Source organism: Miscanthus floridulus, chromosome 1 (genome assembly GCF_019320115.1).
Source record: "Miscanthus floridulus cultivar M001 chromosome 1, ASM1932011v1, whole genome shotgun sequence".
Classification (NCBI taxonomy): domain Eukaryota; kingdom Viridiplantae; phylum Streptophyta; class Magnoliopsida; order Poales; family Poaceae; genus Miscanthus; species Miscanthus floridulus.
The window spans coordinates 34,418,678-34,444,663 of NC_089580.1; the positions used below are offsets into that span (position 1 = coordinate 34,418,678).

At 49.4% G+C, this 25,986-nt stretch overlaps 4 protein-coding genes across 4 annotated transcripts; all 4 read left to right on the forward strand.

The window, feature by feature from the left end:
• The first annotated feature begins 11,802 nt into the window (after positions 1-11,802).
• Positions 11,803-13,216, forward strand: LOC136454408 (blue copper protein 1a-like). The gene is made up of 3 exons (XM_066454847.1): positions 11,803-11,980; positions 12,249-12,468; positions 12,958-13,216. Exons 1-3 carry the CDS (start codon positions 11,803-11,805, stop codon positions 13,214-13,216), a joined length of 657 nt encoding a protein of 218 aa, XP_066310944.1.
• Positions 13,217-13,604: 388 nt separating this feature from the next.
• LOC136478246 (putative cyclin-dependent kinase F-2) lies at positions 13,605-14,660 on the forward strand. The gene has a single exon (XM_066476606.1). The coding sequence runs from the start codon at positions 13,665-13,667 to the stop codon at positions 14,658-14,660; it is 996 nt and encodes a 331-aa protein (XP_066332703.1). The 5' UTR covers positions 13,605-13,664.
• Positions 14,661-15,954: 1,294 nt separating this feature from the next.
• On the forward strand, positions 15,955-16,683 carry LOC136454414 (lysine-rich arabinogalactan protein 19-like). Its single transcript, XM_066454851.1, has one exon. The coding sequence runs from the start codon at positions 15,955-15,957 to the stop codon at positions 16,681-16,683; it is 729 nt and encodes a 242-aa protein (XP_066310948.1).
• Positions 16,684-18,945: 2,262 nt separating this feature from the next.
• LOC136454430 (uncharacterized) lies at positions 18,946-20,527 on the forward strand. The gene is made up of 5 exons (XM_066454860.1): positions 18,946-19,233; positions 19,281-19,478; positions 19,718-19,808; positions 19,900-19,967; positions 20,135-20,527. Exons 1-5 carry the CDS (start codon positions 18,946-18,948, stop codon positions 20,525-20,527), a joined length of 1,038 nt encoding a protein of 345 aa, XP_066310957.1.
• Positions 20,528-25,986: the final 5,459 nt, after the last annotated feature.

Here is a 25,986-nt window from a genome sequence, read left to right on the forward strand (position 1 = left end):
GACATACCGTGTGGAAAGGGAGGGGGATGACAAGGATGACAAGAAGGAAGAAGAAGACAAGAAGAAGAAAAGCATAGCATTCAAGGCTAGCTCATCATCATCAAAGAACAAGGGCAAGTCCAAGAAAGAATCAAGTGATGATGATGATCTTAGTGATATTGATGATGAAGCTATGGCTCTCTTTGTGCGCAAGATGGGAAAATCCATGAAGAAGAAGGGCTATGGTGCAAGAAAGAGAAGAGATCACACCAAGAAGAAAGAGTATATGAGAAGATGCTATAATTGTAAGAGCACCGATCATGTAGTAGCAAATTGTCCATATAATAGTGACAATGATGAGGATGAGAAGAAGAAGCACAAGGTGAATAAGAAAGAAAAGAAGGAGAAGAAGGAGAAGAGGATGACCTTCCAAAAGAAGAAGAAGGGGGAGGTTATATGGTCACATGGGATAGTGATGGCTCTTCGGATAGTGATAGCTCTAGTGATGATGACAAGAAATCTATCAAGAGAGCACTAGCAAGCATCGCCATCAACAACAAGCCCTCCATCTTCGACACTCCATCGACATGCCTCATGGCAAAACCTACCAAGGTAAAATATGATGTGAGTGATGATGATGAATGTGAAAGTGATGCTTGTAGGAGTGATGATGATGATGAGGAGGAGTACTCCAAGGAGGAGCTCATGGACATTTGTGAGCAAGTGCATACTTGTTTTGAGATGAAGAGAAAGGAGTGCAAGGAATTGAACAAGAAAGCCAAATTTCTTGAGCAATCCCTTGATAAGCTCAATGCCACTCATGAGAGGCTAATGGAAGCCCATGAGAAGCTTGGCAAAGCTCACTCTAAGCTTGAAAAGGCTTACTCCTCTCTCATTGAGCAAGTCAAAGTGGAGGAAGCCAAGAAGGAGCAAGTGATCATATCATGTGATGTGGGACTAACATGTGATCTTATTAATGAATCTATTTTTGTTGCTCCCACTAATACTTCTTGTAGCAATATCACTTCCACTTCACCTTTGAGTGATGGTCTCACTTGTGATGCCTCACTTATGGTGGAAAATGAGAACCTCAAGAAGGAGGTGAATGAGCTCACTCGTGCCTTAGGCAATGCCTATGGTGGAGAAGCCCACTTGCTAAAGTGCTTAGGTAGCCAAAGATTTTCTCTCAACAAAGAGGAATTAGGCTATACCCCCAAGAAAGGCAAGGCAGCCTTTGTCACTCCCAAAGCTAGCTTTATGAAGGGCAATGGTTGGTTTTGCAATAGATGCAAGCAAGTTGGGCATATAGAGCAAAATTGCAAGACTAACAAGAATAAGCTACCTAATGTATCCTCAATCAAATTTGATTCTTGTTACATGCTTTATAAGGGTGCCAACGGTGTGAAGGCTAAGTTCATTGGTACATCAATTGTGAGCCCAAAGAAAAAGGCCATTTGGGTACCAAAGACCTTGGTAACTAACCTACAAGGACCCAAGCAAGTTTGGGTACCTAAAAAGAATTGATCTTCTTTTGTAGATAAATTATAAAGCCGGAGGAAGGCATTGGGTGCTTGATAGTGGGTGCACACAACACATGACCGGTGATCCAAGAATGTTCAATTCAATCAATGAAAACAAGAGCAATGGGATTGATAGTATCACATTTGGTGACAATGGCAAAGGCAAGGTCAAAGAGCTTGGTAAGATTGCAATAGCCAATGACTTGAACATTTTCAATGTGCTATTAGTAGAGAGTTTGAACTTCAACCTATTGTCGGTAGCTCAATTATGTGATCTTGGTTTCAAGTGCATATTTGGTGTGGATGATGTAGAGATCATAAGTGTAGATGGCTCTAACTTGATATTCAAATGATTTAGATATGAGAATCTATACTTGGTTGATTTCAATGCTAGAGAAGCTCAATTGTCAACATGTTTGATCACTAAGTCTAGCATGGGTTGGTTATGGCATAGAAGGCTTGGTCATGTTGGAATGAAACAATTAAACAAGTTAATCAAGCATGACTTAGTTAGAGGCTTGAAAGATGTCACATTTGAGAAGGATAAGCTATGTAGTGCATGTCAAGCTGGAAAGCAAGTTGGTAACACATATCCTAAGAAGAGCATGATGAGCACATCCAAGGCATTTGAGTTGATGCACATGGACTTGTTTGGACCAACCACATACACTAGCATTGGAGGAAATAAATATGGATTTGTGATTGTGGATGATTTCACTAGATACACATGGGTATTCTTTCTTGTTGACAAGAGTGATGTGTTTGCAACATTCAAATCATTTGTCAAGGGCATTCACAATGAGTTTGAAACAACCATCAAGAAAGTTAGAAGTGACAATGGTAGTGAATTCAAGAACACTAGAATTGATGAGTTGTGTGATGAATTTGGAATTAGACATCAATTCTCGGTCAAGTACACTCCTCAATCAAATGGCTTAGTTGAAAGGAAGAATAGAACTTTGATTGACATGACAAGATCAATGTTGAGTGAGTACAATGTGAGTCATTCATTTTGGGCCGAAGCAATCAACACGGCTTACTATTATAGCAACCGACTCTATTGTCACCCCATGATGGAGAAGACACCTTATGAGCTTTTGAATGGAAGAAAGCCTAACATAGCATACTTTTGGGTTTTTGGTTGTAAATGCTACATATTGAAGAAAGGCACTAGATTGAGCAAGTTTGAAAAGAAATGTGATGAAGGTTTCTTGCTTGGTTACTCCACTACTAGCAAGGCTTATAGAGTTTGAAATTTGGCTAGTGGTACTCTTGAAGAGGTTCATGATGTGGAGTTTGATAAAACAAATGGTTCCCAAGAGGAAGATGAGAATCTAGATGATGTGAAAGGCACTCAATTGGTCAAGGCAATGAGAAACATGGACATTGGTGAGTTAAGGCCAAGAGAGGTGATTGATGTTGAAGATGACAAGAATCAAGTGCTCTCTAACTCAAATGTGCAAGCTAGTGGTTCTCATGATCAAATCCGAACAAGCACTAGTGATGGCAATGAGCAAGATCAACAAATGGCTAGTTCATCATCTCAACCAAGTGATCAATCAAATGCTAGCAATCAAGTGCAAGTGCTCCAACCAACCAATGTTGCAAGAGATCATCCATTGGACTATCATTGGTGATATTTTAAGAGGTGTGCAAACAAGATCAAGATTAGCATCATTTTGTGAGTACTTCTTATTTGTGTCATCCATTGAGCCTAAGAAGATAGATGAAGCTTTGAATGATGTTGATTGGGTCAATGCTATGCATGAAGAGCTAAACAACTTCACAAGAAACCAAGTATGGGAGTTAGTTGAGAGGCCTAAGGATCATAATGTGATTGGAACCAAGTGGATCTTTTGGAACAAGCAAGATCAAGATGGGATAGTGATAAGAAACAAAGCAAGATTAGTGGCTCAAGGTTACACTCAAGTTGAAGGTCTTGACTTTGGAGAAACATATGCCCCGGTTGCAATACTGGAGGCAATTAGGATCTTGCTAGCTTATGCTTGTGTCCACAACATTAAGTTGTACCAAATGGATGTGAAAAGTGCATTTTTCAATGGGTACATCAATGAGCTTGTGTATGTCGAGTAACCTCCTGGTTTTGAAGATGAAAAGAAACTCAACCATGTATACAAGTTGAGAAAGGCTTTGTATGGATTAAAACAAGCACCTAGAGCATGGTATGAGAGATTGAGGGATTTCCTACTCTCTAAGGGATTCAAGAGGGGAAAGGTTGACACCACTCTCTTCACCAAGAAGCTTGGACATGACTTGTTTGTGATGCAAATCTATATTGATGATATCATCTTTGGATCAACAAATCAAGAGTTTTGTGAAGAGTTTGGGAAGATGATGGCAGGTGAGTTTGAGATGTCTATGATCGGAGAGCTTAGTTACTTCCTTGGTCTTCAAATCAAGCAAATAAAGAATGGCACATTTGTGAGTCAAGGCAAGTATATCAAGGACATGCTCAAGAAGTTTGAAATGGATGAGAGTAAAGCTATTAGTACACCAATGGGGACAAGTGGAAGCTTAGATAGTGATGCTAGTAGCAACATGGTGGATCAAAAGATGTATCGGTCTATGATTGGAAGCCTACTCTATGTGACCGCATCAAGGCCGGATGTGATGTTTAGTATATGCATGTGTGCTAGATTTCAAGCCTCACCAAGAGAAAGTCATTTGAAGGCAACTAAGAGAATATTGAGGTACTTAAAGCATACATAACATGTTGGATTATGGTATCTCAAAGGAGCAAGATTTGAGTTGATTGGATATTCGGATTCCGATTATGCATAATGCAAAGTTGAGAGAAAGAGCACATCGGTCACATGTCAACTATTGGGAAGATCACTTATGTCTTGGTCATCAAAGAAGCAAAATAGTGTAGCACTTTCAACCGCCGAAGCGGAGTACATTTTGGCCGGTAGTTGTTGTGCTCAATTACTTTGGATGAAGGCTACCTTGAGTGACTTTGGAATCAAGTTCAAGCAAGTGCCATTGCTATGTGACAATGAAAGTGTCGTAAAGCTCACCAACAACCTGGTTCAACACTCAAGAACAAAGCATATAGATGTTCGTCATCACTTCATAAGAGATCACCAATAAAAAGGGGACATTCGCATAGAGAGTGTGGGCACCAAAGATCAACTTGCTGACATATTCACCAAGCCACTTGATGAGAAGAGATTTTGCAAGCTAAGGAATGAATTGAACATACTTGACTTCTCCAATATGTGTTGATGCACCCCCCCCAATTATATGACATGCCTCTCCTTCGAGCAATACAAGGTAAAAATTGATTGGCATAACATACATCCTTGCTAAGGACATGTTTAGTGCATCTAGACATATTTCACATTTGAATAGGCTCATACATGAAAATCAAATGAATTTGATGTTTGTATGGTACCACTATTGCTTGTATGGTTGAAATGATCTAGTGGTAGCATATGACATGTTTATGGGCTTGTGAACCTAGTGTTTGATCTAGAAAATAAGCTATAAGTGTTTAACTCAACATGGTACAAGATAACCCTTATTGGAGGTGTGAAGAAGCTTGTTCTTGGATCAAACCGAGTTAAGTATCTTTTGCAAGTAATCTAGATTGAACCATTTTGAGAAAATGATCCTCATTTCACTTGGTTTTACCCCAACCTATCTATATTTTGAAGTCACCTTTTGTGCTAATTATTGACATTGATAATCCTACCCTATCTATACTTTAAGCCTTTGTGGTTATTGATGACAAAGGGGGAGAAATAGTGTACAAAGATAGTGAAAAGATAACAAAGAAACAAAGGGGGAGAGATAAATGACAAAGGAAGGGGATCAATTAAAATTTTGAGCATACAAGTAGGGGGAGCAAGCTCATGAACTTGTATGGTGCATTTGAATGTGCATTACATATGTTTGCTTGCATGGCATAAGTTTTAATTTCAAATATCCATGCTTGTGTGGTATATGCTAGTTGTAGGTTTGAATGTTGAAATGAAAAACTAGCATGCATAGGCTAAAGTAACTAGACCTATGTTCATCCTATGGAAACTAGACCCTTGCTTGTAATATTGATCTCATGAGGTATTCTAGTTTTTATGTATGTCTAGTTACTCATAGTGCTAAGGATGGTATATTGGTGAACTCTGATTGGTATCACGCTTCAAAGGTCCATCTCTTATACCTTAGCATCATTTAGTAGAAATTGTCTTCTATATTTCCTATCTAATCATATGTGCAAAGCTTCAATCCAAACTCTTAGCACATATGTAGGGGGAGCAATTGCTATCATATGGAGTTCATGAAACTTGTCCATATCCTTTACACATGGTAAATATGCTTGGGCAAGCAACATGGATTCAAATAAACTTTAATTCATATCTTTGTATAAGGGTTGTCATCAATTATCAAAAAGGGGGAGATTGAAAGCTCTAGTTTGATTTTGGTTAATTGATGAAACCCTAAGTGCTAACCTAGTTTATCAAGATGATCATGAGATAGGTAGCACTACTCCAAGTGATAAAGCAATGACGAAGATCATGACATTGGTGATGATCAAATGCTTGAACTTGGAAAAGAAGAAAGAGAAAAACAAAAGGCTCAAGGCAAAGGTATAAAATGTAGGAGCCATTTTGTTTTAGTGATCAAGACACTTAGTGAGTGTGATCACATTTAGGATAGATAGCCGTACTATTAAGAGGAGTGAAACTCATATCAAAATGCGGTTATCAAAGTGCCACTAGATGCTCTAATTCATTGCATGTGCATTTAGGATCTAGTGGAGTGCTGACACCCTTGATAATATTTGTGAAAATATGCTAACACATGTGCACAAGGTGATATACTTGGTGGTTGGCACACATGAGCAAGGGTGAAGAAGTTTGAAGTGAAATGGTGTTGGTCGCAAAGATGCTGTCGTTAGTCAACTGACCGGACGCTAGATCACCCTGCGACTGGACGCTGAAGGGCTGCATCCGGTCGAGTTGTCGGATGGCACAGTGACTAGGGTTAAGCACCGGACGCTGGTCTGTGTCCGGTCGGCAAAAGACAATTTTAGGAGCTTACTGGAAACGACCAGACACTGGAGTCTGAGCGTCCGGTCACTTATGCTGTAGCGTCCGGTCAGTTAATAGCCGTTGAGATCTGGCGGCTCAGGTTTAACTCAGAATGACACGTGGCTTACATCGGGCGACCAGATGCTAGCGTCCGGTCAACTGGACCGGAGCGTCCGGTCACCCCGATCAGTACCCAGTGAAGGGGTACAACGGATCTATTTTATGGGGGCTTCTATTTAAGCCCCATGGCCAGTTCTAACTCACTCTCTTGCACATTTTCATTGACATAGCAACCTTGTGAGCTTAGCCAAAGCCCTCCCACTCATCTCCATCATTGATCCATCATCTTTGTGAGATTGGGAGAGAATCCAAGTGCATTGCTTGAGTGATTGCATCTAGAGGCACTTGGTATTCATGTTGCACTGCAGATTTCGCTTGTTACTCTTGGTGGTTGCCACCACCTAGATGGCTTGGTGCAGCGGTGGAGGATCGGCATGAGTTGGTGATTGTTCGTGGCCGTCTCCGGTGATTATGAGGGGAGTTGTACCTTCCCCGGCGGAGCGCCAAAAGGTAACTCTAGTAAATTGCTCGTGTCATTGAGTTACCTCAATTGTGGGTCAGTTCTTGTAGTGTCCTATCGTGTGGATGAGGTTTGTGAAACACCTCTTAGCCGCCGAACCACCAAGTGTTGGTCGACACAACGGGGACGTAGCGTGTTGGCAAGCACGTGAACCTTGGGAGAAAATCGATTGTCTCTTGTCTTTGGCATTCTCTTGGTGATTGGCTATATATTCATCTTGTGATTGGTTCATCCCCTACATGGTGGTATAATCACCCTACTCACTTATTTATATTCTTGCAAACTAGTTGATACAAGCTCTTTAGTGTAATTAGAATTAAGAGCTTGCTTTATTATTTACATTCATCTAGTTGAGCTCTTTAGAGTAGCCAGATTGAGAGCTCTTAGTGAGTAGTTACATAGCAAGTTTGTGTGCCTAAGTAATCATTGCAACTAGAATTATTGGATAGGTGGCTTGTAACCCTTGTAAAGCTAGAGCAAGTTTGCATTACGCTATTTGTCATACTAATCAAATTGCTCTAGTTGATTTGTAGATTTTTTAAATAGGCTATTCACCCCCCCTCTAACCATATTAGGACCTTTCAGTGGTTAACTCCTTAAAAATGTTTGTTAAAAGCTAACACACATGCACATGGTGGTGTACACTTGGTGGTTTTGGCACATTTGTAAAAAAGAAGAAGTTGGAGTTGATGAGGATCAACTCGGTTAAGAAAAGGAGGTGAAAAGTGGTCATTGGAGGTGACCAGATGCAGGCCTCGGGAGGACCTACACGTCTAGTCAATTTTAGCCACAACACGCTAGTTGGCCGAGGGACGCGAGTTGACTGACCGAACTCTGGTCCAAGTGGTGACTGGACTCGACGGCAGTGCGTCCGGTTAGGCTGACGTACGCTGACGTAGGCAGGCATGAGAAGCTAGTGAGGACTAGACCCTGAGCTGCTTCCGGTCACCTGTGATCGGATGCATCCAGTTGCAAAATAGAGGCTCAGGGAGCTCTCTGAAAATGACCGGACTCAGGCGTTGCAGCGTCCAGTCATCCTCGCTGTGCTGCGGCCGATCATCGTGTGACCATTGGCGCATGAAGTTACCATAGAGATCGGGCAGCTCTGGTTGAACGCAGAGCGACACATGGATGGCGTAGAGCGGCCGAACGCTGGCAGGGTGCGTCCGGTCGATCTGACAGGCGCGTCCGATCGTCCTGAAAAATGCCCAGTAAAGGGGTAACGGCTATTTTAGCTCGTGGGGCTATAAATAGAAGTGGTGGTCGGCCTTTGGCTGAAGAGCCAAGGAGAGGGGAGAAGAGCTGAGCACACTAGAGCCTTGGTGGCTTATGTGGTAGTGCTTGGGAGCCCTCTAACTCACTTGAGTTTGATAGTGTTCATCTAATCGAGTGAGTGAGCGATTCTAGTGTGATTGCAACATGAGGTTGCATCGAGTGGCACTAGGTGGTCATCTTGCAAGCCGGTGATGCTTGTTACTCTTGGAGGTTGCCACCTCCTAGATAGCTTGGTGGTGGTCTCCGTCGAAGCCCGCAAGAAGCTTTTGCGGTGCTCCGGAGAAGAGCTTTATAAGGGGCATTATGCTCACCCCGCGGGAGCTGCGAAGAGCAACACTAGTAGAGCGAGACGCGAAGGGCAACAAGTGATCCGGCCAGGTCAAGTGCTAGAGCTTGTGGTAAGCACTCCATGTGGGAGAGTGTGACTTGTGGGTCACCACTAGCAAGGGGACCGGCAGCAACCTTGGAGCTTGTCTCAACGGGGACGTAGCGTGTTGGCAAGCATGTGAACCTCGGAAGAAAAATCACTATGTCAACATTGTTCTTCCCGTTGGTTTGCAATCCCCTTACATAAGCTTGTAATTAGTTTCATATACATTGTGCTTGTGTAGTTGCTCTTGTAATTAGTTAGCTTGTGTAGCTCATTAGTTACCTTCTTGCTTGTGTAGCATAGAAGTATCTCCCTTGCATGGCTAATTTGGTTTCTGTAACCTTGTTAGTCGCATTGCTTAGTTTGTGTAGCTAAGTATTTGCGCTCTCTAATTTGGCATTGGTTGCCTAGTTATTAAGCATTGCTAGTGAGCTTAGGAGCTTTGTGCTTTTACTTACTAGAATTGTGTAGGAGCTCCTCGGTGTGTAAAATACTAGTGACATAGGTTTGTGTGACATTGCTTCTAGAATTGGATAGATGAGCTCTAGCTAGCCCGGCACCTTTGTTGCCGAATTAGGATCTTCATAAGGTGAGTGTGAACTTCGATAGAGGGGTGTAGTCTTGGCTAGACCGATTGTTTTAATTCCGCACTTCTTTCGGTTAGCCAGCACGATTTAATTTAGAGAGGACTATTCAACCTTCTCTTTAGTCTGTCATCTCGACCTTTCAATCGCTCCCGGTCCATCGGCACGGCACGTCTCTACTTGACCTTCACCTCGTCGTCGACCACCGCCTCCGAGCTTCACACCTGCACACTACAAGTCAAGAGACATGTCGCACAACCTAACTCACAACAAGGTTAGCTCACAAACTCAACCTAGGTCATGGATCACGTTGACAATCACTCATCACAAAACGAACTATAAGGGCACATATCAACCTTGTGTTCGCACCCTTAAAGTTCTTGCCCCCTAGTGTACATCTTTAAAGAAATATAAATTGACATCTACGAGACGAAATAAATTTACTCTTATGACATATTGCATATAGTTGATTGGATAAAATTCAGTTGGTGTTGACAATTAACATTGATACATTTTTAGACACTTGATCAAAATTAGAGAAGTCTTAATTAAGAACAAAGTCCTCGGACGGATATGGAACAGTACCTGTACCTTTGACTTGCTATTTTCCACCTTGTTGTCGAAGTCTGAGGGCCTCAACAACACCATGAACATTTTATCTTCCATATTAGATATTAATGTAAAACTTGATGTATAGAGTTAATTAGACTTTGTAATAATTTTGGAGTTATGCTTTTTCTTTGAAGAGGCCTGAAGCTAAAATTTAACCATTATCTTAAAAAAGTGCAACTTGCATCCCAACTCCTCTCTCTCTCTCTCTCTCTCTCTCTCTCTCTCTCTCTCTCTCTCTCTCTCGTGCTCTCATCAGAAACATGCTTGGTCGTAGTTCGAAGCGAATAGGCGGCACTGAGACCATGTCAAACAACACGCATGTTTTTGCAAGATACTAGCGCCCAGATGTCCAGACAAAAGCGTGTGTCCGGACACCCGTGCCACCTTCGTCACACGAGCACATGGAAAAGCCCACGCCTGCCGCTCCTTCCCCCTTGGCCCCTTCCTCTCACTCCGCGACCATGAGTCCGGACGCCCGCTTGCCCATGGGAAATGCCACGCCCACCGCTCCTTCCCCCTGACACCCCTCCTCTATCTCTAGGCGGGCGGGACCCGAGAGCCAGCATGAGCACGAGCAGTCGAGCACACCACGTCCGCATGATCTTAGCTACGCTGCGCGCCCCGACTGTCGGCCCACGGATCGTCGTGCCCCCCATGATGCCCTACCTCTGAAACATGAAACACTTGGATGCAACATACGATTAAAGTAGATGAAATATTTGGAACATACAATTGCAACATGTGTGTAAAACATATGCAACATCCAAATAAAACGCTTGCAAATCACAATATGAAAACACTTATTGCAACATAAGACTAAAACAACTGAAACATTTCAAACATACTCTTGCAACATAGGTGTGAAACATGTGCAACATCCAGATCAAAAACGCTTGCAACATATGTCAGAAATAGATGAAACATTTTTGAACAAATGCTTGCAACGTGCCATTGAAACACTTACAACATCCTGATCTACTTTTGCAACAACCGTACGAAACACTTGCAACATACTGCAACATATGGGAGAAGCGGTCAGGGCCGGTTGATTCCGGCCTCGGGCCGCGAGCACCACCACACGGGCCACGCTCATTGGTGCCCTTGGCTAGGCCGAGGACCGACCTAAGGCGCGCGACGGCACCACGAGCATCAGCAGAGTTGGGCGGTGCGCCCGATGTGCAGGAGCGAGCGGCGCGGGTGGGCCTGTGGGAGCAAGGAGCGAGAGGCACGGGTGGGCATGCACGACAGTCAGGAACGACAAGCGAACAACACAGGGTAGGGCGCGTACGGGGAGATGGCTACAGCGTCTAATGCGGAGTGAAGCGGACGGATGACCGCACGACGCTGTGAAGCATGCAATGGGCGAGCATGTGGGTACATATTTAGAGAGAGATGTGGGAGACGTAAAGAGGAGGAGAAGGCAGGCCGGGTGGGCCACGCAGGCCTAGTAAGGCGACGTCCAATCGGACGAACGTCCGCCCATAAGCATTACCGTTGTTTTTTTTAGCATCGGTTATTCCGATGCTAAGTTTCTATTTCACTACAGTTGTATAAGCTAAGGACAAGGTCATGGAAACGCAAAGAGTTGTAGAATGTAGAGGGCATGGACATGTCCAACAAACTACAAATGTTTGATTTGGCCCGTGACTGCTGCCGCCCTGAGCCTGCTTTTTGGAGCCCGTCGCAGCAGTGCAGCACTGACCGATTCTCCAACATCCTGGGAACTCGTCCTCTATATAAGAATGCACTGAATACGTGCTTCTGAACTCAGGGCATCGCATAAGCACAGCCAAGGAAAAAAGAAAGAGTCCGGCAGGCATCCGTCTCCATGGCTTCCGAGCAAATGCTGGCTGCAGTGGCCGCCTCGATGGCCCTCGTCTTCCTGCCCATGCTCGCCTCTGCCATGGATCACGTCGTGGGCGTGGGCGACGACCATGGCTGGACACTCGGGTTCGACTACGCCGCCTGGGCCGAGAGCAAGCAGTTCACAGTCAGCGACACACTTGGTACTCGCAGCATAGGCCTCGCTCTCTGATCCGGAGACACTTTTAATTTGCATCGTTCAAGTACGCCTCCAGTTCCCACAACGTGGCGGCAGGCCCGACTCTTGGGGGAGGGCAGCCGGCGTGACCGCGGGGGGCCCAAGGAGCTAGGGGGCCAAGAGCATATAGGTAATTAGTAGATATAATTTCTTATTTGGCAAAAGTTTTCAAAGGCTGAACAAACATCAGCCCATGCCGTATCATACTTATCTATTTCTATTCTGCCGTGCAGGCCACGGATCGAGCGAGGAGCTAGCGTTCGTTTTCCGCCGGCGCCGGCGCTTCCTGTTCTTGCTCATCGACGTGGACGCGCTATTCTTGCGTGGAGACGCTGACTCACCCGACGTGATCGCCGACTCACCGACGCACCACACACCAGCACACCGCCGTGGTGCCGCGACGGCACGAGCTGCAACTGCATGCAAGGACGGCGAACAGCAAATGCGATCACAGTAAGCAACCCCAACATGCCAATACCCATGACCGATTAGTATTTTCCAATTTCTAATATTTTACTTGCATTAAGACTATTTTTTCTTATTTGTTTAATTGTTTTGTGTTTGCGCTTTACTTGTACAGAGGTAGGCTTACAAAGTTCTAATTCAATGTATTTATTTAGATACTTATTAGATGCTGCCTAAGATGCATTTGTCGGGCGCTCAGAAAAGTAAAATATTGAAAAGAATGTTTTAGACCACATTGATCTTTATATTGTTCTTAAAGATTTTACATTAATAAATGCCTAAAGACGGTTTTTTACAAGGCACTGAAGCATTATATTTTTATTTGAACAATTATTGTTCTTTTAATTTTCTTATTGTACTATTGTTATCTTTTATACAAACTAAGCATATGTTGCAAATGAACTTTTATTATTTGGTCTTTACATAGTTCAACATGTCCTTATCGTCTTGCTTGCCCAGGGGCCCTTAAATTTGTAGAGCCGGCCTGCGTGGCGGAGGTGAGCGGGCCGGACTTCAAGGCGTGCAACAAGTCGGCGGGCGGCGGGCGGCGGCCACCTCCGTCTGGAACTCCGGCGACGACCAGCTCAGCCTCGACAAGCCGGGCCGGAGGTGGTTCATCTGCACGGTGGGCAGCCACTGCCAGCTTGGCATGAAGCTCAACGTCACCATTCTTCCGGCCGCCACGCCGGCGCCGTCTCAGCCTCAGTTCTCTCGGCGCGCTCTCTCCAACTGGTGAATTGGTGATGGAGGCAATGCAATGCAAGCCCTCCATGCCGGAGTAGCTGGTCATCGTATTTTCAATTCTGCGTCGATCGAGCCCTTGTACGGGACTGACGTCGATCCGGACTCCGGAGCTTGTTCCACTGCTATACGGTCGGTATACGCCATCCTGATCGAGTGCATGGTGTAATAAAAATTATAGGACCCGTGCGTGTGTTCAACGCATGAATTTCTGATGCATTTCGTTTTCGCTCATACACACCTCCGGTGTACATACGGATGCGGAACCGAGTCGAATTCGAAAAATCGGAGTCGGACTCACTTCGCTGTATATAACTGCCGCCGCTACCTGCGCGTGGCTCGCATCCTCATCACCAACTTCCAGCCGCCTCTCCCGGCCCCCACCTCCCGCGATCCTGCCCCCGCCACCAGCAAGCAGTCCGCGGAATCATCCACACGCCCAAATGGCCGCCTGCGTCGAGGCAGCAGCCACCGCCGTCCGCGACCCCGGCGCCGCGCGACCGACCCGCAACAACCGGGCGCGGACAGCCATCGGCACCACCGATGACTACGAGGAGACCTGCTGCCTCGGGATGGGCGCCTTCGGCGCCGTCGTCATGGCGCGCCACCGCGCCACCGGCCAGACCGTCGCCATCAAGCGCCTCGCCGCCGGGGACTTCTGCAGCCAGATGGCGCTGCTGCGGGAGGCGTGGTTACTGGAGGCGAGCGGCCGTGACAACCCGTTCGTCGTCGGCTTCCACGGCCTCGCTCGCAACCCGGCCACCATGGACCTCTGCTGCCTCGTCATGGAGTGTGTCGGTCCGAGCCTCAACGACCTCCTCCACCAAAGCCGCTGCGCTGGGATGCCGCCGCCACCCGAGGCGATCGTGCGCGCCGTCATGTGGCAGCTACTCACGGGCGCCAAGAAGATGCACAACGCCCACGTCATCCACCGGGACATCAAGCCCGAAAACATCCTCGTCGGCGGCGAAGGCACCACCGTCAAGATCTGCGACTTTGGGCTCGCCATGCGCATGGACGAGCCGCTGCCGTACGAGCCCGCCGGCACGCTGTGGTACATGGCGCCCGAGATGCTGCTGGGGAAGCCCGACTACGACGCCCTCGTTGACACCTGGTCGCTCGGCTGCGTGATGGCGGAGCTCATCAATGGGTCCCCACTGTTCGTGCGCTCTAATGCAGCAGACCAGCTCGCCGCGATCTTCGACGTCCTCGGCGTGCCAGATGAAACGACGTGGCCGTGGTTCTCGTCCACACCGTTCGCCACCCAGGTCCAGGCCGTGATATACGTGAAGCAACGCAACCTACTGCGCGAGGTGTTCCCGAAGACGAAGCTGTCCGAGGAAGGATTCCAGGTACTCAGCGGGCTGCTCACTTGCAACCCCGACAAGCGGCTCACGGAAGCTGCCGCGCTCAAGCACCCATGGTTCACCAAGATGTAGCTGCCAAAGAAAGAAGTGTCATCAGTCATCACCGTCGCCGGTGCTGTGTGCGTATGTAGCTGCCAAAGAAAGAAGTGTCATCAGTCATCACCGTCGCCGGTGCTGTGTGCGTGACTTTGAAGTTTACTTCTACCGTTGTGTGCATGTAAAACTAACTGTCTAACTGTTCTTCCCAACACAGGTTGTAAATTGTAATGCCTGCTGTATTGTTGCTGTGAAACTATGATATAATAATATAAATTGCATTATTTGTATTGGACCCTTTTTGCTGTGCTTTTGAATGAATTTGATTATTCGTCTTGCCATAAGTAAAGCACAAACCCTGAAGTGATATCTGTGAATATTAGCATGGCAGCAATTGCAACAGTATGTACACATGCCAGAATCGAATATGGATACTGGTTCAAAGCCCATTTCACTACGTGACCATCAACAGATTGCCGGCTATGGAGGAAATTGGCAAAGCAATAGAGAACTGGAAGTAACCTAAACCAAGGCCAACGCGCTGTAACTTGTATGACAGAAAAAGATCGGTGTTTCCAAAATTCAGATAACACCTAGCCCAAAAGATCAAAACCATTACCATTCGCTTCAAAATCCACAACTGGACCTCATTTCTATTTCCACATGTGTTTGAATTGGAGCTCCACTTCAGTTCATCTAATCCAATGCCATGAACCAGGGCCTTTCACATCTCCACGCCTAGTTACAACTCCAAACGACAAGACAAATGACAGAACGCGATGGAATAAGAACAGCTAATATCTATCTAACCACCTTAGATGACAATGCAACCAACCACTGTGAAAATGGTACATCCGAGAAACCAACTCGAGAAACCTAGCAGGATACCAAATCGCCTTAGACTGCACCTGTTATGACCGGGCTGCAGTACTCCGGGCGCCGGCCCAATAGTGGCTAATAAGCCATATTTATTAATTTCGGGATTTATTTTTATGTAATTAGCACATGACTTGAGGGGTTAATTAGCAAAAGGATATTTAGTTCTACAAATACTTTGTAATCAGGATTATTGAGATTAAGCAGAAACAATCTATTGTTTCCGGGTTCCGCCGAAACAATCTATTAAGCAGAAACAATCTATTGAACAGTGCCGCCGACTGTAGTTGCGCGAAGGTTCTAGGGCTACAGCCGCAGCCGCCGCTCCCTCGCTGCAGCCACGGCACCACCTCGCCGCCGGACGACGTTCAAGCCTCGCCCTCCGATCGTTCACTCCTACAACCTCAGATCGGTACGAGGGAGACCGCAGTAGCATACCAACCTGGTATCAGCCATGTCGATCCCGCTGCCCTCCACCACCGTGCCCCCGCTCTCCGCGGCGGACCCGCCAGGCACCACCACACCGCTGTCCGCGGTCTCCACGTCGGCCAGGGTGCCACAATCCTCGCTGCAGATGGTCGCGGGTGCGTCGTCCTCCGCCGTGGGCATCATGACGAACGAGCAGTTGACGGCGGCTGTCCTTGACCTCGGCAAGATGGTGGCCGGGATTCATGGGTTCCTGCTGGGGTCGCAGCCGAACCCGCCGCCGCCGTCCCAGCAGCAGCAGCTGCCGCCGCCGCTGCCCCTAGCGTCTTCGACCGCCCTATACTCCTATGGGATGCCACACGACGACACGGCGACCACCACCTCACCAGCGTCGTCGGTTCTCCCCGCTGGTGTGCCGATCCAGGACATCAAGTTCCCTCACTCGCCGTCCCCGACACCGGCGTGGCTCACGGGCACCTCGCCGCCGGTCTACTCCACCACGACGGCGCGTACGTCGATCCCGCAGGCGCCCCACATCACCGCGGGTTTCGGCCATGGGGGCGCTCCGGCGTCGGCCACCCTCTACGGCGGCGGCGATGGGGCCCTCTTCCACAGCTCCAGCCCCCGGCCGCCCCCGGCGTCCGACGCGGCTCCATCGGCGGCCGCCCCCACGGCGTTCGGCGCGGCTGAGTTCCAGCTAAAGGGCTACAAGCTGGACTTCACCACGTACGACGGCTCCGTGGATCCGCTGAACTAGCTTACACACTGTGAGCAATTCTTCTGGGGCCAGCGCACACCGGTGGCACAGTGGACGTGGATGGCCTCGTACCACCTCACCGGCATCGCTCAAACGTGGTTCTATGCCCTCTTGCTGGACGAGGGTATGCCCTCCTGGGAGCGCTTCAAGGAGCTGTGCCACCTTCGTTTTGGGCCACCCATCTATGGCTCGCGGTTGGCCAAGTTGGGTCGGCTACCGTTCCACTCCACGGTCCAGGAGTTCGCGGACCGCTTCTAGATGATCCTCGCGCACTCCCAGGACATCTCCACGCGCCAGAAGGCGGAGCTCTTCGTCGGCGGTCTCCCGGAACACATTCGGGTGGACGTCGCGATGCGCGGCCCGCCTGACCTCCAGTCGGCGATGTTCCTGGCCCACGCCTTTGAGAGCCGCGCCACGGCCACGGCAGCCCTGCAGCAGTCGCCGCAGCAGCGTGGCGCTCGTCCACCGCCACGGTCGGCCCTTCCTCCACGCCCTCAGGGGGCGGCCGTGGGTCCTGCCACCGCACCGGGCGTCCCAGCACCGGCCGCAGCGGGCGCAACACCTGCTGCCCCGGGCGCAGCGGCATCGGCCTGGCCGTTCCGCCATCTCTCGCCGGCCGAGATGCAAGAGCGCCGCCGCCAAGGCCTCTGCTACAACTGTGATGAACAGTATGTGCGTGGGCACATCTGCCCCCGCCTGTTCTACCTGGAGGCGGACGACTTCGTCGACGATGATGGGGCGCTAGCGGAGGACGTTGTGGCCGCGGCCTTGCCTGAGGAGCCACACGTCGACGAGGCCGCCCACGCTCACGCTCTTATGGTTTCTATGCATGCTCTTGCAGGGATCAGGACCTACCACACGATGCTTCTTCTGGTGATGATCAAGGGCGAGCGCCTCCTCGCCTTGTTGGGCACCGGCTCTACCCACACCTTCCTCCAGGATGCGGCCATGCGCCGCCTTGGGCTTGCTCCGCAGGGGGGTGACCAGCGCTGTGTCACTGTCGCCAGCGGCGAGCGCGTGCCGTGCGAGGGGATCGCCCGTGACGTCCCCGTCATCATCAGTGGGCCCCCCTTCTCCATCACCTGCGTCGGGCTTGTGCTGGGCTGTTTTGACTTCATCCTGGGCGTCGACTTCCTCGGCACGTTGGGCCCCCTCACCTAAGACTTCGAGGGGATCACCGTGTCCTTCCAGCAGGACGGCCGCCGTGTCACGTGGCAGTGTGTGGGCGCCACGGTCGTGCCCTCCCAGCAGCGTTCGTTGGCCGCGGTCGCCACGGACCCGCAACAACTGCTGCTGGACGAGCTTCTACTTCAGCACAACGCCGTCTTCGACACGCCGCGCGGTCTCCCTTCGGCCCGCCCCTACGACCACCGCATCCACCTGTTGCCGGGGACCGCTCCGGTAGATGTGCGGCCTTACCGGTACCCGCAGCTGCAGAAGGACGAGCTCGAGAGGCAGTGCGCTGCCTTGTTGGAGCAAGGCATCATCTGCCCTAGTACCTCTCCGTTTTCTGCATCGGTGCTACTGGTTATGAAGGCGGACGGGTCGTGGCGCTTTTGCATTGACTACCAGGCGCTCAATGACCGCACGTTCAAGGACAAGTTCCTGATCCCGGTGGTTGACGAGCTTCTCGACGAGCTCCATGGAGCAAAGTTCTTCACCAAGCTCGACCTCCGCTCCGGGTACCACCAGGTGCGGATGCGCCCGGTGGACGTCGAGAAGACCGCCTTCCGCACGCACCACGGCCACTTTGAGTTCCTAGTGATGCCGTTTGGTCTCTCCAACGCCCCGGCAACTTTCTAGGCGCTGATGAACGATGTGCTCCGCCCGTTTCTACGTAGATTTGTGCTGGTTTTCTTCGATGACATTCTCATTTACAGCTCGTCGTGGTCCGAGCACCTCCAGCACATGGGCCTCGTCTTCACCGCCTTGCGAGCACATGGTCTCTTTTTAAAGAGGTCGAAGTGCTCCTTCGGGGCCCTCTCCATCGCCTACCTCGGCCACGTCATCTCCGCCGATGGCGTCGCTATCGACAGTGACAAGGTGGTCGCGGTCACTTCCTGGCCAACACCGCGCTCCCCGCGGGGTGTGCGCGGCCTCCTGGGGCTCGCCGGCTACTACCGGAAGTTCATCCGCAACTTCGGCTCCATTACGGCGCCCCTCACGCGTCTCCTATGGAAGGAGGCGTTTGTCTAGATAGCTGAGGCGGATGAGGCTTTCGCTGCCCTCAAGCGGGCGCTCTCGTCGGCGCCGGTCCTACAGATGCCTAACTTCGAGCGCCAGTTTGTGGTCGACTGCGACGCCTTCGGCATCAGGTTTGGCATGGTTCTGCACCAAGGGGCGGGACCCCTGGCCTTCTTCAGTCGACCGTTCATCGTCCGCCATGTCAAATTGGCGGCGTACGAGCATGAGCTCATTGGGCTGGTGCAAGCAGTCCACCACTGGCGCCCGTACTTGTGGGGGCACCGGCTCCTCATCCGCACCAACCACTATAGCCTGAAGTTCCTCCTGGACAGCAGCTTTCCACCGTGCCCTAGCACCAGTGGATCAGTAAGCTGTTTGGGTTCAACTTCACCGTCGAGTACCGTCCCGGGCAGCTCAACTCAGCGGCCGACGTGCTGTCCCACCGCGACGAGGAGGCTGCGTTGCTGTGTGCCCTGTCCGGGCTATCCTTTGACCTCTACATCGACATCCGCCAGGCCACCGTGACCGACCCGGTCACGCAAGACCTGCTGCAGCAGCTGGCGGCTGGCTCCTCGCGCCGTGGGCAGCTGGGGATGGTTTCCTCCTCCACGGCAAGCGCATCTATGTTCCAGCCCTCGACGACCTGCGTCACCAGGTGGTGGCCCTTGCACACTCGGCTGGGCATGAGGGGGTCTAGAAAACCCTTGTGCGCCTCCGAGGTGATTTCTACGTCCCCGGCGATTGCCAGCTGGTGCACGACTTTGTCCGCTCCTGCGACGTGTGCTAGCGAAACAAGACGCCGACCACTCAGTCGGTCGGCCTGCTTCAGCCCCTGGACATCCCGTCCTAGGTGTGGGCTGATATCTCCATGGACTTCATCGAGGGTCTTCCAAAGGTGCACGGCAAGTCGATGATTCTGACGGTGGTGGATCGCGGGGATTGTGCGCCTGCACGGCTTCCCCAACTCCATCGTCAGCGACCGCGACCCGGTCTTCACCAGCAATCTGTGGCGTGACCTCTTCAAGTGTGCAGGTGTGAAGCAGCGACTTAGCACGGCGTTCCACCCCCAGACCGACAGCCAGTCGGAGGTCGTCAACAAGGTGATCGCGATGTACTTGCGCTGTGCGACCGGTGATCGGCCACGCTCATGGGTCGACTAGCTCTCCTGGGCAGAATACTGCTACAACACCTCATACCACTCCGCGCTTTGGGCAACGCCATTCGAGGTGGTGTACGGGCGCCCCCACCCTCCCTTCTTCCGCACCAGGAGGGGGCAGCCCAGACAGAGGCGGTGGACGCCATGCTGTGGCATCGGGATGCGTTCCTAGAGGAGGTTCGCGAGTGTCTTCTCCAAGCACTGCAGTATGCCAAGCGGTACTACGACGAGCACCATCGCGAAGTGGAGTTTGACGTGGGAGCATGGGTGCTGCTTCACCTGCTGCACCGACCCACCCATGCTCTCGCCTCGCCATCGAAGGGCAAGCTATGTCCACGCTACACCAGGCCGTTCCAGATCGTCGAGCGCATTGGCCCGGTGGCCTACCGCCTCCACCTTCCCGCAGAGGCGCGCTTGCATGACGTCTTCCATGTGGGGCTATTGAAGCCCTACAACTACACCGGCTCTCCACCTTCAGGTCCGGCCATGCTGCCACCAGTCTAGGATGGGTGGCTGTTGCCGAAGACGAAGCTGTCCGAGGAAGGATTCCAGGTACTCAGCGGGCTGCTCACTTGCAGCCCCGACAAGCGGCTCACGGCAGCTGCCGCGCTCAAGCACCCATGGTTCACCAAGATGTAGCTGCCAAAGAAAGAAGTGTCATCACCGTCGCCGGTGCTGTGTGCGTGACTTTGAAGTTTACTTCTACCGTTGTTTGCATGTAAAACTAACTGTCTAACTTGTTCTTCCCAACACGGGTTGTAAATTGTAATGCCTGCTGCATTGTTGCTGTGAAACTATGATATAATAATATAAATTGCATTATTTGTATTGGACCCTTTTTGCTGCGCTTTTGAATGAATTTGATTATTCGTCTTGCCATAAGTAAAGCACTAAACCCTGAAGTGATATCTGTGAATATTAGCATGGCAGCAATTGCAACAGTATGTACACATGCCAGAATCGAATATGGATACTGGTTCAAAGCCCATTTCACTACGTGACCATCAACAGAATGCAGGCTATGGAGGAAATTGGCAAAGCAATAGAGAACTGGAAGTAACCTAAACCAAGGCCAACGCGCTGTAACATGTATGACAGAAAAAGATCGGTGTTTCCAAAATTCAGATAACACCTAGCCCAAAAGATCAAAACCATTACCATTCGCTTCAAAATCCACAACTGGACCTCATTTCTATTTCCACGTGTGTTTGAATTGGAGCTCCAATTCAGTTCATCTAATCCAATGCCATGAACCAGGGCCTTTCACATCTCCACGCCTAGGTACAACTCCAAACGACAAGACAAATGACAGAACTCGATGGAATAAGAACAGCTAATATCTATCTAACCACCTTAGATGACAATGCAACCAACCACTGTGAAAATGGTACATCCGAGAAACAAACATGAGAAACCTAGCGGGATACCAAATCGCCTTAGACTGCACCCTTCTGCAACCAAGCAGCATTGCAAAGGAAAACAAAGAGAGAGAGAAAAACATAGCAGAATCTTGAATGACTTGAACACCAGCAGCTTCTGCGGTACAAAAGGTGTCTCCTTGGACCAGGCTCCAATAGCTGATGGCATGCAGTGAAAATTAACAGCCATTTGCAGCAGCCGCCTCTTCAGTTGTTGGCTTAATGTCTTCTGGGGCGACACCATTAACAGCTACTGCCTCCACACCATTCTCCACCACAGCGTTTTGTTCCCCGATGGCCTCGGGTTTCTGCAGGCTCTGCTTCCCATCAGTAGCTTGATTTTTAGCAATGTTGGTGGCTGACAACTTTCTATTCATGACCTGCAGGGTGAAAAATGGCAGTTGAAATAGTTTCTCAGTAGTGTCGTCGTCGACAGGAACCACGTCCTTGTTAGCCTTCACCTCATCATCCACCGCCATGGTGCAGAACCCTCTGTGGGTGGAACCAGCGACGAAGCGGAGCCCGGTCAGCTTGTTCTCGCGCTTCCTCTTGAACTCATCGTTGCTCGAGGAGGAAGAGGAGCTGTCATCATCGGTGTCGTTGTCGAGGTCGCTAAGGGAGGCAAGGAAGGCGCGCTCCTAGGCCTTGGCCTTCTTGAGGTACATCTTCTTGAGCACCTCCTTGTCGAAACCTCCCTTCGACTTGTGCTTGTCGGAGGTGTACTCGCGCTTGTCCTTGCGCTTGCCGGAGTCATGCTTGCCAGAGAAGTTCTTGTTCTTCTTGGGGCCGTGGGCGACGAAGTGGTCGGGGTCTCCACAGCCATAGCATCCTTCCTTCGGACCCCCACCGTGCCGGCGATTCAAGCGGTTGTTGTGAATCCGCGAGAACCGGCTGATGACATGTGCCAACTCGTCGTCCCCAAGTGCCTCCAACTGCTCCTCTGTGACAGACACCAAACAAGACAAGCCAAACGAGATATGTGAAGGGATAGCTAAAGAACATGAGCCGTTACCTAAGACCAAAGCCATAGTCAGTGCAGAGGGGTTCTTGATTTTAGCCTGGGTCTAGTAATCGATCTTGGTGGACTTGAGCTTGCTGAAAAGCTCGTCCACCGTGAGAGTGTCGTAGTTCGTGGACTCAATGATAGCGAACACCTTCACATCATAAACCTTCCGATCTAGAGCATATAGTAACTTGAGTGCCCTCTCATGATCATCATAAGGTATCTACGACTTGTTTACCCGTATCTTGTTCACAATCGTCTGAAAGCGAGAGAACATGGCATCGATAGACTCTCCATCCAACTGAGAGAAGTTCTTATACTCTGGCTTGTACATCTCAAAGAGTCTGGTTTTGACCTGTGCGGTTCCCTCGTGATAGCTCTGAAGCCTCACCCAGATCTCTCGAGTAGTCGTACAATCGGAGACACTCAAACTCAAAAAGCAAAAGACTCGAGAAAAGAACACTACGAGCCTTGTTATTTGCGTTGTGCTGATCAATTTGATCTTGAATAATGTGAGCTTCAAGCACAACAAAATTAGCATTCTCACAAATCTCCCAAACTTTTCAATTAATCCCCTGACGATGCACTGACATGCGAATCTTCCAATAGGGGTAGTTTGTTCCATCAAAGAAAGGTGGTTTACCGAAACCATGCTCCATGTCGCCTTCATGGATCACGGACCAATTAAGGTGAAATGATCCTTAACCGTCTCCGATACCAATTAAAGGACCGAAAACGGCGACCAAAGGGGGGTGAATGGGAGCCACGAATTTCTTTCGAAACTTTCGACCGCTGTCCCAAAAATACCACCAAACATGCAACCCAAAACCCTGTGATGTCCACAACCCAAATGATATGGTGGATGCTCTCTAGGAACACAGCGGGACACCACAAAGCCAATGCAATGGACGCTAAACGAATCGGAGCTCAAATGAACAAACCGCGGAAGAAACAACACACTAGCAACTCACACTGGACCTGTTTAGGAACTGCACCGGACATGTCTGGTAAGCACGACCTCAGAAAACCCGCTGAACTGAGCACAGTTAGCAAATACCGGACACGTCCGGTATGCTGAACAGCACAGAGCGACTTTGGTAGAAAAATCGAAAACCCTAGAAAATGGTGTCCAAATATTATGAAATTGTAACCACAGCCTATAGACACCTTGAGCTATGTCTCCACCAAATTTCAGATGAAAAATCAAAAGTTTGTCCTACCGGACATGTCTGACATTCATACCGGATGTGTCTGGTATTTTTGAGCAGTTCTCGGGAAAAATCGATTCAACACCCAAAACTTGATCAAATCAACTCGGAATGACTTGAAACTTTGTAGAGAGGATCACCATAGAGTTGATAGGCTATTCCTAGAACATCATCACCCAAAACAAAGTCAATCAACAGGAAATCAAGAAATTGCAATGAAACCTAGTTTTTCCATCCTAGAACTAGATTCGTCCCGATCTATGAACTCGTGAGGATTTAGATGAAATCCTTCGGTGGAAGGGATCAACTCACATCCAAGTCCATCTTAGATAAAAAAATAATGAGTCAAAACGCTCTCAAATTGACGAATCGGGCCAAGAAAGAAAGAGGGGAAAACAAGAACGCGAAGAACACAAACGAGATTCACAAGAACATCTCACAAATCGAATCCCGGAGCACACGAGGAGGTTAGGGCCTCCATTCCCGCTGCAATCTTTGATTCTTACATAAATTCTCCAATTTGTGGTCCTCTCTCATAAGAAAACCTATGGGGAGGGGGAAACCTAGGGAAGGAAGAAGCAAAATGAAAAAGGTGAGGGAGATGGGGCTCCCTCATCCTATTTAACATGGCTATTACACAATCCTAGTTTTGCCCCTAGATATTTTGAGTTGAAACACTTAACCCAAGGGCGTTATGGTCCCACCCGAGGTAATCTTTAGCCGATGGCCATCGCGCCCTTCATGAGATAGCTTCGCCTCGACGTGAACTCCTCGATGCCGCCACGTGCCGTCAGTTCCTCCTTGGAACCTCCGCCCGGGTTTTGAGGCCCAAACCCATGAAACCGTCCACCCGATGGTTTTGAGGCCCAAACCATCAAATTGTCCACGAGTAGCATACTCCATATGCGTCCCCCGCCACTCGACACGTGTCACCACCGTCCTCAACCGGCCGGCCGCCAAGTCCACCTGAGCCCCGCTCGACTCGCACGTCCGCCATCTTGACTCGGTCAACATGGTCACTCCTATATACACTTGCGCTTGTTGATGTCCAAGATGTTAGCCACCGCGGCTAGTCACCCGGCCTCCTGGTCCCTCAGTCCAAGCCTCACGTCCGTCCTTCACCGCTGAAAGCTCCTTGATTGGTTTTGGTAATTGAGTGATAACCCTAGGTGGACTAATTGTGTTTATATGAGATACATAGGTGATTAGTCCATAGATACATGTGTGTGAGCAACATATGCCATGGAAGTGGAAATGGCTCGGAGATGTTGCAAAGCTTACACATGTGATGATGAAGGAGCTCATTGCACATGAGACATGACATTGAGTCATGTGATCAAGGTGGAGAAGATCTAGACATGACTTGGCCTGATGGACCGGTTGCAAGCATGAAGGGCAAGTTGGAGGCTTTGGAGCGATGGACCACATGGCGGTGAAGCTTGAGCAAGACTTGGCACCGGTGGACGAAGGCAACGGTGAAAAGCAAGTGAAGTCAAGATCGATGAACCAATATGATCATGTGATGATATGAAATGGATCATATCATTGTTGATCATGTTCGTGCATGTGTTGCATCGACATTGGAGGAGATGGAATGGAATACGCAAGGCAAAGGTATAACCTAGGGCATTTCATTTCACCGGTCATAGGTGTGTAGATAAGTTGATGACCGGGTTTAGGATAGATGGCCGTACTATCAAGAGGGGCAAACTTGTTTGCATATCGGTCATCTAGTGTCACTTGAGAGATCTAACTTTGCATCATTGCTAGGATCGAGTGGCGTGGCAAGTTGAGTGGTTAACTCCTCGAAAAATGTTTGTTAAAAGCTAACACACGTGCACATGGTGGTGTACACTTGGTGGTATTAGCACATTTGCAAAGGAGAAGAAGTTGGAGTTGATGAGGATCAACTCAGTTAAGAAAAGGAGGTGAAAAGTGGTCACTGGAGGTGACCAGACGCAGGCCTCGGGAGGACCTGCGTGTCCGATCAATTTTAGCTACAGCACGCTGGCTGGCCGAGGGGCACGAGTTGACTGACCAGACTTTGGTCCAAGTGGTGACTGGACTCGATGATGGTGCGTCCGATCAGGCTGACATACGCTGACATAGGCAGGCACGAGAAGCTAGTGAGGACCAGACCCTGAGCTATGCCCGGTCACCTATGATCGAACGCGTTCGGACACAAAACAGAGGCTCAAGGAGCTCTCTAGAAACGACCAGACTCAGGCGTTGTAGCGTTCGGTCATCCTCGCTGTGCTATGTTTGGTCATCATGTGATCGTTGGTGCGCGAAGTTACCATTGAGATCGGGTGGCTCCGGTTGCACGTCGAGCGA